This window comes from Podarcis liolepis (genome assembly GCF_965112155.1).
Source record: "Podarcis liolepis genome assembly, chromosome: 4".
In the NCBI taxonomy this organism is placed as follows: Eukaryota; Metazoa; Chordata; class Lepidosauria; order Squamata; family Lacertidae; genus Podarcis; species Podarcis liolepis.
In genome coordinates, this window is record NC_139558.1 from 103,968,351 (window position 1) to 103,982,448 (window position 14,098).

Below are 14,098 nucleotides of genomic sequence, written 5' to 3' on the forward strand. Positions count from 1 at the left end.
GGACCCTTGCTCCCAACTGTCTCCCCGCAAAAGAAGATGAAAAGAATATCAGTGTTTGTATAAAAAAAAAAGGTTCTGTTGGCATAAAAGAGTCCATGAGAAGAGTATCCTTGCAGAGTACTGGTGTAGCTGATCCTCAGATCCTAGCTGCCCCAGCGTCACTGCAGACAGTTACAGCTTGCCACCAACTGCTCCAACGCACAGCCACTGGCTCCATACACCACCAGGACTCACCAGCTCCCTGCTCAGATGCTGTCAGTCGTTTTGCACTCTGCACAAGCTCAAAAACACTGGGCCCATAACCTGTCAGTCTGTGTAAAAAAAAAAAAGAAGGGTTCTGACCTCCCTTTGTTGCCTCAGCCTGGTCCTCGGACCCTTGTTGGCATAAAAGAGTCCACAAGAAGAGTATCCTTGCAGAGTACTTTCTGCTTTTATTCTTAAAAGCCTTTCTGCAAAAGCGACTGACCAACTGTACACACTGTTGGTTTCTGCTTCCTCACTGAGCAGCAAATGTATGTCACAAGACATTGTTTTGCATTCCACACTCCAAGTTACTGTTGGATTCCCACAGGAATGGTTTGCTGTTTTTCACTGTTCTCTCGGTTTCTTTGTTAGAGAGACAGGTTGCTTCTCTGCTCTCACAGGGGCAAGATGCATGTTTGTATTCTCTCAGCATAGAGTGGAAATAAAGTTGAGAATGTGGCACATACTGCTTATCCTTCTGCTGTGTGGACTACTCTGCTTGGGCTCAAGATAAGAAAAGCCTGTATCAGCCTCAGATGGGCTGAAGCTGGTCAAAATCTCTCACACACATCAACACTACCAGCTTTCACCAACCAACCAACCCAAACCAAACTAACATTTCTCACTCTATATATACAACCCGGTGCAGGCAGCTGACTCATGCTGACCCAGCTTTTTAAGCATTAAAGAAACAGCTGCCAATTTTTAGCCGTGACAAAGAACCCTCAGATGAGTTGGAAAACCAACAGAATGAGACCAAACAGAGAAACACCATCTTCCTCCTTACCCGGTGGCCTCTCTCTGGTGTCCAACGAAGGCCTCTCTGCCTCACAGGACTCCAGGTCCATTTCTGCAAAGAGATCCTTTCCCTGAAAAAAAAACAAGGATTCAAAACAGAGAATGGGGAGAAATATTAGTAAAAGAATGACAAAGACAAAAACATTCAGGGTGTTAGATCTCATTCCATGGATGCCTTCCCAGAAAACGGATGGGCCAACAGTAGAGCATTATGGGATGTTCTCCATCCTGTTTAGAGCCCCTTAGGAGTATCCAGAGCAAAGTCTCTCTCACCTGCTTTCTCTCCTCTGCCTGACTCAGGAGGAAACCTTCGGCCAGGGCCACCGCCTGGGAACTGGTCTCCGCTCCACAGTCCCTCACCCAGCTCTCCATCTCTGGTGGAAGGACAGCCAGGAACTGCTCCAAGATCACCAGGTCTAGCATCTCAGCTTTCGTGTGCCTTTCTGGCTTCAGCCACTGATGGTCAAGGTGGTAGAGTCGGCTGCAAACCTCTCGGGGTCCTTTGGCCTCCTGGCAGCAGAACTGCCTCACCTGCTGGCTCTGCATCTTTGAGCAGAGGGTGTCCTCTTCACTCAGGATCTTCTGCACGAAATTTTCCCAGAACCCCCGACTGCTCCCAGTTTGGATGTCATGGCCTCTTCCTGTTTCAGGGCCAGCTGAGTCTCGCTCATCCATCTGTGCTCTCAGGAAGCCTCTGAGAGATGGGAAGGAACCCTTTGGTCTTCTGCCAAGTTCTGTCTGTCTGAATGTGAAGCTCTAGCAAATCCTACAAAGCAAATACATTGTTCTGTTACAAAAGTTGTACAATATCAGGAGAAGAAAAAGGTTCCCTGAGCAAGCATGGATGAGTCTTGCTGGGAACCAGGGTAGGATTGCACCACAGCCCAGACCATTAGCTATCTTTTGGGGAGTAAAGAGGAGTAAGAAGAGAAGAAATATGTCTCTAGCCTTCTAGCAATGCAAAATGTGGAGGCAACTGAAGGGATTTCGGGGAGATGAATCAGCCTTGTTGCTCCTGCCTGCCAGTCAATGCATGAAGTCAGAACTGATTGACAAGGGAGCCATTTGTATCTTGTGTAAAATGGATACTTGGCTCTAGTGGGGGTCCTCACCCGGGGGTCCTCAGGAGTTGCTTCCCCCCACCCCCACTCCCCTGCTTCTGTCTCCTTTTCTTGCACTTGGACTCTCTGCCACTCTCAAGACAGACTCCTGGGGTGGGGTCCCTTTTTCTCTGCTCTGAGGGCAAGGTACATATCTGGACAACCCCCTGAGGGCCAAGTGGATGAGGCCAAAGAAACCTCCCTTGAAATTTAGGAGGGTAATTTAGTATTAGTATTCTGTTAGACAGCTTAACACAGAGAGAGACATTGATGCCAAGGTCCCTGGAGGCTCAGTGAGTAGCAGCGCCCATTTCCAGCAACAATCCCTTTGGGAGAGAGAGGATGTGGTCCTGGGATGCCCTGCTCTGGCTGCGAGGGGATTGCTGCAGTGGCCTCCGTGGGGAGCTGCCCTGGGAGACACTGGGAAACTGGTCCCCAATGCAGCAGCCGGACTCTGGGCTGGGATCCCTCTCTCTATCCCTGGCCTCTCTCTCCCACCCTTTTTTTTGGGGGGGGGGGCTAGTCCACCTCCTCCTTCAGCTTTGGAAAACCATTTGCAGATGTTTCCTCTGTTGTGCAATGAGGCTGAGCGACGTCACACAGAGTTAAAGTCCCAGGGACTCCTTTGTGTAAAGAAGGGAGATCTTTTCTGAAAGGGGGGGCGGAGGGTCAAATGAGTTTGGGATCCTCTGATCTGCAGGAAGGAGAGCGTGGCAGACCTGGCCCCTCCCTGGCAGGACCCTCTCCTCCCTGACTTGGGGTCCCCCCCCTGCAGGAGCAGATCAGGCCCCCCAGGCCCCCTCCCCTGCTGCAGCCCTGGGACCCCCACCAGATCCCAGAGAGAGAGAGGAGACTCACCAGATCCCAGAGAGAGAGGAGACTCACCAGATCCCAGAGAGAGAGGAGACTCACCAGATCCCAGAGAGAGAGGAGACTCACCAGATCCCAGGAGGGGGCTGCGATTCGGCCCTTGCAGCAGAGACACAAAGCAACACCCCCCCCCCTTCCTTGCAGGAAAAGACAGGGAGGGAGGGGCCTTGGCTCTGGAGGACCTGGCCCCCCCTTGCTTCCTGTCTAGGAAGGCAGCTCGGTTCCCTTTAACCCTTGCCAAGCCGAGTCCACCCAGCTCAGCCCCCCCCCCCCATTGCAGACTCCCGGAGCCAGGGCAGAACCTCAGATTTCTTTGAATTTTTGTTATTTTTTCTTGATGCAGGGGGGCAGTCTGGCTACGCCCATGCCCAGATATCCTTTTGGAGCGCGAGGCTCTTGGCTGGACTCTGAGCATCTCCCTCCCTTGGCCAGAAACCAGAGGAAGAGCTTGCAGGGAAAAGGGCTTTGCAGGAGGCAAGGAAGCTCCTCCTAGAATTCAGGAGTGGAGAGATAGGAGGGGATCCCAGGGTCATCTAGTCCAACCCCCAGCAAGGCAGGAATCTCAGCTAAAGCATCCATGGCAGATGGCCCTCCGATCTCTGCTCAGAAACCTCCAAGGAAGGAGAGTCCACCACCTCCCAAGGGAGACCTTTCCCTGCCCAACTGCTCTTAGATGTCCCTCAAGGCAGCGGGTCCTGAGTTCTAGCCCTGCTGAAACCATTGCACTGGCTGCCAAGGAGGAACCAAGCAAAGTTCAAAATAAATAAATCCCATTCTCATCATAAATGAGTAATACTTTCCTATGCATGCTTTTTATACTAATATACAAAAGTATGCCATTCCCTTTTCCAGAAATGCTTAATTGCTAATTCAATGGACTGAAAATGGATGGTTGTTGTTATTATTATATTTAGGGAAGCTTTTAATGTTTGATGGACTATTGTATTTTAATATTTTGTTGGAAGCCGCCAAGACTGGCTGGGGAAACCCAGCCCGATTGGTGGGGTATAAATAAATTATTATTAGTAGTAATTAATTAATTAATTAATTAAATTGACCAGGTGAGTTTTCTCCTTTCGAAAGAGGCAGGTGGAATCTCCACGGTTGCTAATAGCATAACATTGAAAGGCTAGTGAAATATGGGGAGCCCTAGAGCATCTGCTTGGCATACAGAATGTCCCATTGTCAGCCCCTGGCATCTCCTGCAAGGGCTGGACGAAATCCCTGCCTGAAACTCTGGGGAGCTGCTGCCAGTCAGTGTAGGCCAGGGGTCCTCGTACTATGTCCCGTGGGCTGAATCCAGCCCGCCAGGGTCGTGAATCTGGCCTGCACAGCCATTTCAGGACCCACCAAGTGTCCGAGGCTGAAAGCATCTCGCCGCCCGCTCAGTCAGTCCCTGCTGAGGTAAACGCTACCGGCGTGGTGGCAGCTCTACCAATGAAAGGCCAGGGGGTTTCGCCCGGGGACGGGGAAGTGAGGCGTTCCCAAAGTAAAGGAAGGATTCAACTCTGATTAACAAGAATACACACAGAGGCTTGAACCAGCAAGACTCTGGGAAGGGTGCGTATAATAATCTCTGTCTGTGTCTCTCTCTGTCTACCCCTTGGCCCAGGTCGTTTTATTCACAAAAGAACTTTTCACAGAGTGTTTATAAGAACCAATCAGATTTCTTCTGAGCATTTCAACAGACCCCATGTGGGGAAAAGTTAAACTACAAACACTAGTTAAGCGTGCATATTTGGGGGGTAAATGAATGAAAACTTAAAAGGAGTGCATTCAGCAACCCCGGAGGTCATAAACAATCAATACATATGATAAGAAGGATGGCCAGGAGGACAACAATCATTATCACCTTTATGTGAGACCTGTTTCCTGGCCCTAAAATTAACAGCCTAAGATTAACATATCAGAAAAGCTACAGCAAAGAAACTGCCCCCTGTCTTTGATGACCCAGGACGCCTGCCTGTCTAAGTGGGTACGTGACTTGTGAAGAAAGAGAAATGGAACAGGGATGCAGAGGAGTGGATTGATCAAGAATCATATGAAAATACTTTAAACCCAGTCAACGCAATGCTTTCATTGCTGACACAGAAGGCTTACTCTATATTTGTTATCAATCCTCATAGCAATCCCACCTGATCACTACAGGAAGTGTTGTCTTTTGGCTTGAAGAGCGAAGCTGAGGTTGACGGAAGAAGGCAGACTTTGGTCGATTCGGTTTTGTTACATAGACGTTTACTTTACAGGTAGGAGAAGGAAGCATAGTCCTACTTCTGTGAGTGGAGCAGAAGTCTTTCTACTCATGTGGTTTACATGCTCTGAAAGTTAGGATCTGTTTTGAGATTTAAATTTTAAAAGGGTGGAGTGGAACCGGATATTGACCATCTTGTTAGCCTGGGGAGCCACATTCTGGTTGAAGGAGGCCAGGATTGGGCCCCAAGGCTTGGGATGTCCCTCCTCAGCTGCCGTAGGGCTTGGAACCCAGGAGAAAACTCTTGGAATAGCCTTGCCAGGTGCTCAGGGAGGACTCACCTGTCCCCATGTCCTTCTCTTTGCAGATGTGCTGTGGTTGCACATCTCTCCCCCAGAGGTGAGTATTGGAGAGAACCAGAGCAGGGACTCAGACCTGCCCTCCTTGCCCCCCACTCTGCATTCTGGGGTGTGGAGAAGCCCTCCCTTCGTGAGGAACTGACAGCCTGACTTTTGCCTTTCAGCTGCTGGAAGAAGATCAGCTGTACCTGCCGGAGGTGATTCACAACTGCCAGGCAGCTCAGCTTAGGGGGCTCTGAGGCCATCCTGGTGAGTGATGGGTGGTGTGGGGGACTCCCATGGGGAAGTCTGGGAAGTGGGGCTTTGGGGAAGGGGTTGTCCGTCTGCCAGAGAGGAGGACCCTACTGGCTTAGATTCACGTATCCTGTTTGAAAGGGGAATCATCTTAGGGACTTCTTGTGAAAATCTGGGTCAGGAATGCTGTTCCTGGAATGGACAAACACACAAGACGTAACTGGGTGTGCAGTCACATAAACAATACTCTTCTGTATAGTCTTATCACATAATCAAATGTTTATCTTGCACATAAACAACACATAAAGTGCAATAATATAGACGAGAGCCAGGGACTCTGTGGTGGAGGCATCGGAGGGCCGCTTTGGCCCAGACTGGACCCTGACCCTGAGATGCTCTTTCCACCCACAGGACCTCAGATGTAACACCTTTTGGGAAAGTGGGGAGGAACAGAAACTAGCGGCCAACAGCATCCCTTCTCTGCTGGCCTTTGCCCGAAGGTTCCCCCATCTCAGAGCAAGTAGCTTTCCCTCGTGGATTCAGTCCTTTCATCACTTCCATCTCCCCAAGAGTCTCCCAAGGCTACTCATCCTCTGCAGTTGAGAACAGACCTGACTGAAAAGAAGGGCTTCCTCTTCTGGTGACACCAGAGAATTCTAGAAGACATTCACCCTTTCCATAGCATTATGGATGCACGATTCCCACAGACAAGTTTCTTGGCAAGACAAGGGCCTTCTCTGGCCACTTGAGTGTCCTCCTCAGCATCTCCAAAGAAGGAGCTGGGTTGCAAGAACTGCAGCAAAGGGGGGGGGCAAGCCAGGCTAACTGGGGGGGGGGGCTGTCTAACTAGGAAAGCAAGACCCGGAGACAGTTGTGGGAGACCCAGAGACCGGCTTCCTCTGTGCCGGAGCCAAAGCTGCGACAGATGGAGAAGCCAGACCTGCTGGGGGTGTCAATGCTGTGAGCCCCTCCATCCTACACTCTGGTTGAATTTTATAATGAATGATTTTAGATTGTTCTGTTGTGTTGTACTGTTGTACTGTTTTATTGTTGTTAGCCACCCTGAGCCCGGCTTTGGCTGGGGAGGGCGGGATATAAATAAAATGTATAGTGTTTCTGTGGAAGCGCTAGGGTGGACATCTCGAAGGGTTGTTTCACTGTAGAAAGAGCTTTGTTCCATCCCAATTCCCATGGCATCCAAACTGCTCAGACCTGGAGCATCTCTTCCAAGGTTACAGAGTCAGGGGGACTGTGGAGAGCGGACCCCAATCCCACCTCCAGGCTTAGGATTCTCTATCATTCTACATCTCCAGCAGACTTGGGAAGAGTGGAACAGAAGGTAGTTTGAAAGAGACAACAGCTTCACAGCTAGAGGGAATTCACAGAGAATCCTGTAATGGGCAGAGCAGGAATACCAGATAGGTGGGTTGGCAGGCAGAGAATAAATGTATGCATTGATGAATATAAATGGTCAGACTTTTATTTTTTAAAAGAATGGGGAACTGAGGTAGGGCAACTGTTAGGTCCAGTGCTATTTTTCTGCTATTTTTCTAGAAAAAGAAGTTTCAGAACACCTCCCTCGTTTTCTTAGGATGGCAATGGCACCCACCCAAGAGGGGCCAGAACTGAGTTCCAGCAAGTTCTGGCTGAAAAAAAGACCCAGGTTAGGCCCATTAATAAGTGAGGCCAGCGTAACATACACAGGAATGGGAACTGACCACAAGACTAGTAAAAACCAGTTAAAGGGGAAATTAATGGCCGATTGTTAAAGAGAAAAACAACTCCAGATAAGGTACAAGGAGGGTTCTGACACAGATACTAAAATCAAATGGGTTGGGTAAGTGTTTTTCATGAACTATGGCTTGATGAGAGATGGTGAAGTGCTGACGAGGCAGAAAGTGGTTGGGTAAAGGATGAACAGCTAAGATTATGCATACTTTGCCTATGCTGTATAGTCTGTGTCCTAATGGAAATGTAATGCATTACTGAATGAAGTCCTACTGATTGGGGATTTAGTATGAGGCTCCGTTCTTGAAATCACAATGAGAATCCCCCCCCAACCCCATACATCGAAACTGAATACAGTGGTACCTCTGGTTACGAACTTAATTCATTCCGGAGGTCCGTTCTTAAGCCTCTTATCCTGAGGCGCGCTTTCGCTAATGGAACCTCCCACTGCGCACACACCTCCTGTGCACAATTTCCATTCACATCCTGGGGCAAAGTTCACAACCAGAAGCAGCTACTTCAGGGTTAGCGGAGTTCGTAACCTGAAGCGTTCGTAACCAGAAGCATTCATAACCAGAGGTACCACTGTACTGGCCTCCTGGCAGCTCTGTCTTGCCCTCAGGACCCTGCCCAGGCCACATCCCTCACTGGCCCCATTCTGCACTCTCCCCAAGTGATTTTACCCAACTGCCATCTGTCTTGGAACTATGATAATTGCTCTTGGTTGCCTGGATGAAGAGGGGTATTGTTGGGTTGGAATAAACGACAGACGAGTAGCGAGCGTCATGTGGGAGGCACCTCTCAAGCATGTCTCGAGGAGTCTCTTTCATTGAATATTACATGCATTGCCACGTATGTGCTGGTTGCTGATTGGTTAGCACAAGTACAAAGCAAAGGTTACATATAGGCATCAATCACCAATAGATTAAAGGCTGGAAAAGGGAGCACAGAACTAGACAGGCACGAAAACCTCCTAATTTAAGTATAACTAATGATTAATATACCAAGACTTAAACAATTACCTTCCAATAGACGTGGTCAACTATGCATTAAGAACAGGTCAGAGTGTAATGTTTTCATGACCTCAAACTTAACTGAACATTCTGGGATGATGAGAGAATGTCTTAAGAACGGTTTGTGCAGCATCATGTACAGAAGCAAAGCTTAGCAGCGAGGCTTCCCATCATGCCACAGTCATGTGCAGGAGCAAATGTGTATGAGCAAATTTGTAGAGACGAGTATTCCTATAGGGTATATGTCTGACCACACCCATTTTGCCACAACCACCTCTGGGATGTGGCTCCCAGAAAGCTTTTGATAAGAAAACATGGCCCTGAGGCTGAAAAAGGGTCACCACCACTGAATAAATCCCTGCTTTTTCAGGACTGGAAACCCAGAATAACATGGCATCAAAAGTTCCAGATTTTATTAGGCCAGAGATATGATTAAAATTAGGAAAGAAACTTGACCATCATTTGTTAAAGCAGTCTATTACAGTATTACATACAGAACAACATATATATGTCATTTCTGTGTGCAACCTGAGAAACATGGAAGAGATGGAGGAATACTGTAGGTCCTCAGAAATCTCCACTAATTCCATTTCTGGATTTTCATGATCAAAATAAATATCTCCAGTACAAGGGGTGGACATCCAGGGGGTTGTTCTATGTTCAGGACCTTCTTGAGTGGTGCTGACCCATCTTATAATAACCTTTGTGAATCCAGTTGAGGGGTCCTCAGTATGACTGACTCCAGATAGCTCAGGTATGATCATTTATAGGCAATCTTTTATGGAAGCAGGTGGTTCTTCAGTATCAGAAAGTGTATGAATCTTTTTTGTCTAACTCTGGAATGTATATAACAGGAGAACAACCAAGCCTTATGAGGAATGGCTGAGGCAATTTGGTATGTTTAATCTGGAAAAGAGGATATGATAGCCATATTAAACTCTCTGAACGGCTGCCACATGGAAGATGGAAGTTTATATCCTGCTTCTCCAGAAGGTTGGATTCAAATGGCATGAAAGAAGACTCCAACTAAACATTTGGAGGAACTTTCTGACAGTAAGAGCAGTTTGATGGGGGAACAGACTCCTTCGGAAGGTGGTGAACTCTACTTCGTTGGAGATTTTTAAACAGAGGTTGGAGGACCATCCACCAGGGATTGTTCAGCGGTGATTCCAACAATGCATGAGGTTGGGCTGGGTTGTTGTTGTTGTTTAGTCGTTTAGTCGTGTCCGACTCTTCGTGACCCCATGGACCAGAGCACGCCAGGCACTTCTGTCTTCCACTGCCTCCCGCAGTTTGATCAAACTCATGCTAGTAGCTTCAAGAACACCATCCAACCATCTCATTCTCTGTCGTCCCCTTCTCCTTGTGCCCTCCATCTTTCCCAACATCAGGGTCTTTTCCAGGGAGTCTTCTCTTCTCATGAGGTGGCCAAAGTATTGGAGCCTCAGCTTCACGATCTGTCCTTCCAGTGAGCGCTCAGGGCTGATTTCCTTCAGAATGGAGAGGTTTGATCTTCTTGCAGTCCATGGGACTCTCAAGAGTCTCCTCCAGCACCATAATTCAAAAGCATCAATTCTTCGGCGATCAGCCTTCTTTATGGTCCAGCTCTCACTTCCATACATCACTACTGGGAAAACCATGGCTTTTACTATACGGACCTTTGTTGGCAAGGTGATGTCTCTGCTTTTTAAGATGTTGTCTAGGCTTGCCATCGCCTTTCTCCCAAGGGGCAGGCGTCTTTTAATTTCGTGACTGCTGTCACCATCTGCACTGATCATGGAGCCCAAGAAAGTAAAATCTCTCACTGCTTCCATTTCTTCCCCATCTATTTGCCAGGATGTGATGGGCCCAGTGGCCATGATCTTCGTTTTTTTGATGTTGAGCTTCAGACCATATTTTGCGCTCTCCTCTTTCACCCTCATTAAAAGGTTCTTTAATTCCTCTTCACTTTCTGCCATCAAGGTTGTGTCATCTGCATATCTGACGTTGTTGATATTTCTTCCAGCAATCTTAATTCCGGCTTGGGATTCATCCAGCCCAGCCTTTCGCATGATGAATTCTGCATATAAGTTAAATAAGCAGGGAGACAATATACAGCCTTGCCGTACTCCTTTCCCAATTTGGACCCAATCAGTTGTTCCATATCCAGTTCTAACTGTAGCTTCTTGTCCCACATAGAGATTTCGCAGGAGACAGATGAGGTGATCAGGCACTCCCATTTCTTTAAGAACTTGCCATAGTTTGCTGTGGTCAACACAGTCAAAGGCTTTTGCATAGTCAATGAAGCAGAAGTAGATGTCTTTCTGGAACTCTCTAGCTTTCTCCATAATCCAGTGCATGTTTGCAATTTGGTCTCTGGTTCCTCTGCCTCTTCTAAATCCAGCTTGCACTTCTGGGAGTTCTCGGTCCACATACTGCTTGAGCCTTCCTTGTAGAATTTTAAGCATAACCTTGCTAGCATGTGAAATGAGTGAAATTGTGCGGTAGTTGGAGCATTCTTTGGCACTGCCTTTCTTTGGGATTGGGATGTAGACTGATCTTCTCCAATCCTCTGGCCACTGCTGAGTTTTCCAAACTTGCTGGCATATTGAGTGTAGCACCTTAACAGCATCATCTTTTAAAATTTTAAACAGTTCAGCTGGAATACCATCACTTCCACTGGCCTTGTTATTTGCAGTGCTTTCTAAGGCCCATTTGACTTCACTCTCCAGGATGTCTGGCTCAAGGTCAGCAACCACACTACCTGGGGTGTACAAGACATCCATATCTTTCTGGTATAATTCCTCTGTGTATTCTTGCCACCTCTTCTTGATGTCTTCTGCTTCAGTTAGATCTTTACCACTTTTGTCCTTTATTATGGTAATCCTTCCAGCTCTATGATTCTATGATTCCATTAGGCATTTGGAGCTTCAGGGTGGACCAACAACTGCAAGCAGGATTGATCAAAGATGGCATATAAACCTGTATGGACATTTGACACAACACAGCAGAGTTGTTAGAAGGGGAATGAAACGAGAGGCAGGACTGAGATTTGGATATGCTTCGAGGTTCAGGCTATGGGAAGTCGTAAAATCAAAATTACAATTCGGAAGACAATTTGATCTTTTTTATTTTAGTTTTTTATTTTTATTGGATTATGATTTGATATGTTAGTTGGAGGTTTTTTATTGGGAAATTAATATACACCCTAACAAAAAAAAGAGGGGGAATGAAACAACATCAGCCAGCGTGGTGTAGTGGTTAAGAGCGGTGGACTCGTAATCTGGTGAACCGGGTTCGCTTCCCCGCTCCTCCATATGCAGCTGCTGGGTGACCTTGGGCTACTCACACTTCTCTGAAGTCTCTCAGCCTCACTCACCTCACAGAGTGTTTGTGGTGGGGGAGGAAGGGAAAGGAGATTGTGAGCAGCTTTGAGACTCCTTAGGTTAGTGATAAAGCGGGATATCAAATCCAAACTCCTCCTTCTCTTCTTCTCTTTGGACAGGCAGTTTCGCCACCCCCACCCCCTTCCCACTGCATCAATATGGAGATTGTACTTCCATTTGGTTTAAGCACTAGATGCTGGGAGTAAACATTTATTCATTCCACTGGTCAGCCGTCTAGGTTCCTACTCGAACAGTACATGGACACTTCTACATAACTGTTGTTATTGTGTTTGTGATGTGCGTGGTTCATTCTGTCATGAATGCTTTAGCTGAGTTTCTTGCATTCAGAGGACTGGACTAGATGTCCCTTGGGGTCCCTTTCAACTCTATAATTCTATGATTCATTCAAAACCAATAAAATGTTTGTAAAAGAAAAAAGAAAGATGATGGCTAGATCCAGTGCTTTTTTTCCTGGGGGTACGCAGACCCCTAAACATTTTGTGAATCTTTGTCGGAATCTCTGCTCGGCCAAGCCGATAAGGCCTCATCTTCCTCCGAGCTGAGCCTTTGAAATCGCCTCCGACGTGTATAATGACCTGAGCCTTTGATAAGGCCTCAAGCCCATTCTATCCAGCAGGGTTCCCAGCACAGGGAAGAGACGAGAGGTTTTGTTACATTGTAAAGGGTTTTATTTCTAAACTACGCAGAACAGAAAAGACATCCTCTCTCTATGAAAGCAGAGAGCAACTGAACAAAGGAACAAAGGAAACAGGAAATCACTAACGTCACATCCCGTCTCCCTTTCCCGTGAGACTGCAAGGTCTCTGGAATCTAAACAGAGTCCTGGGACTCCACACAGCTGCAGTGAGAAACAGAAACTAACATCCTCCCCCTTTCTGTTAACACCACTGGGCAGCGTGTCAGTACATTATCAGTACAAACCCAATTCTGTACATAGGTACAGTGTTGATCCTTCGGAACAACCTTAGACAATAAATCAGCAGGAATTTCATTACCTGGCATGTAGGACACCGTTACGAGTCCTTTCTCAACACATTCTCTAGTATGTTGCAGCTTCAATTGCAAGTGCTTCGTGCTTTGCTTACAATCTTCAGAAGTCATAATCTGAATTGGACATTTGACAGGAATTCTCATGTCTTTACACAACTGTAACAACCATTCATAGGCACCGACTCCATGGGGCCTGAGGGGGCCCGAGCCCCCTCAAAATTTCGTTTGGGGGGGCTCCGCCTCCCCAATAATCTCGGGCGCCCCTCCAGCAGAGCGCCACCGCCGCCCCTCCCCCAGCCCAAAATGCACAGGGTCGGGCTGCATGCCTCCTGCCCTCCCTCCCGAGCAAAAGCTCCACCCAATTTCCTTCGGAGCTGATTAATAGGCGCAGCACGCTCTCCCCTATTCGCTCACGAGGAGGCAGCGCCACTTTATCTGCATATTCATGAGCTTATTTATTATTCATGAGCTTTCGCGGGCTCCCCCAATATTTTTTATAAGTCGGCGCCCCTGCAACCATTCACAATCCACAAGTGAATAAAACAATGCATTCAGTTCAGCTTCACAAGAACTTAAACTACTGTTGTTTGCTTCATGCACGATCAATCAAATAGGCCCTGGTTGTACATATAGCAAACTCCAGATGTGCTTTTCCTGTCTGTAGTGTCACTTCCAAAACTCGCATCAGCAAATATCTCAAGACCACCAGACTTCTGATTGTTAAATGTCAGCCTGTAATGCATAGTGCCTTTCAAATAGTGTGCTATGTGTTTCAGAGCTTTCCAATCCTTAACAGTAGGATTGTTGACTTGTCTGCTTAGCAAGTTACAGCTAACTGCAATGTCACGTCTTGAACATCTGGCAATGAAATTTAGTTTGCCTAGCACACTTCTGTACAGTGTAGTGCCAGAAAATGCTCCTTCAGTGTCATCTACCTGATCACCTGTCGTCATTGGTGTGTCTACAGGGTTAGCATCCATCAGATTTAGCTTGGTTAACACATCAGCAATTTTAGGTGACTGGTATACTAGGAATTAAAGCTGCATCACATGATGGACACTTCAAGATGGCGGGGGCTGCTGAGCAGACTGCCAGATGTTACACCCCGGGGAAAGCTGAAACAGTATCCCAGAGCATGCAGGGATGTGTTCCTGAAACAGAAAGCTCCACAAAAGGGAGGCTTTTG

The 14,098-nt window shown here is 47.4% G+C and overlaps 2 protein-coding genes and 1 long non-coding RNA gene across 15 annotated transcripts in view; 2 read left to right on the top strand and 1 right to left on the bottom strand.

Annotated features, from left to right (window-relative positions):
• The window catches only part of LOC310705090 (uncharacterized protein), a 271,846-nt gene extending 268,685 nt beyond the window's left edge, over positions 1-3,161 (bottom strand). The window contains exons 1-3 of one of the 2 annotated variants that reach the window (XM_083499503.1): positions 3,081-3,161; positions 1,315-1,807; positions 1,031-1,112 (exon numbers count right to left, since the gene is read on the bottom strand). In XM_083499503.1, coding sequence (XP_083355629.1) covers positions 1,031-1,112; positions 1,315-1,716 — 484 coding nt within the window. In that variant the 5' untranslated portion in view covers positions 1,717-1,807; positions 3,081-3,161. The remainder of the gene's footprint in view (positions 1-1,030; positions 1,113-1,314; positions 1,808-3,080) is intronic. The other variant, XM_083499507.1, reaches the window with a different exon arrangement.
• Positions 1-14,098, top strand: part of LOC310705032 (uncharacterized protein) — a 357,812-nt gene that overhangs the window by 173,833 nt on the left and 169,881 nt on the right. The window lies entirely within an intron of this gene.
• LOC310705457 lies at positions 4,079-5,784 on the top strand. The gene is made up of 3 exons (XR_014525303.1): positions 4,079-4,571; positions 5,138-5,257; positions 5,726-5,784. It is a non-coding gene; the product is annotated as an uncharacterized lncRNA (long non-coding RNA).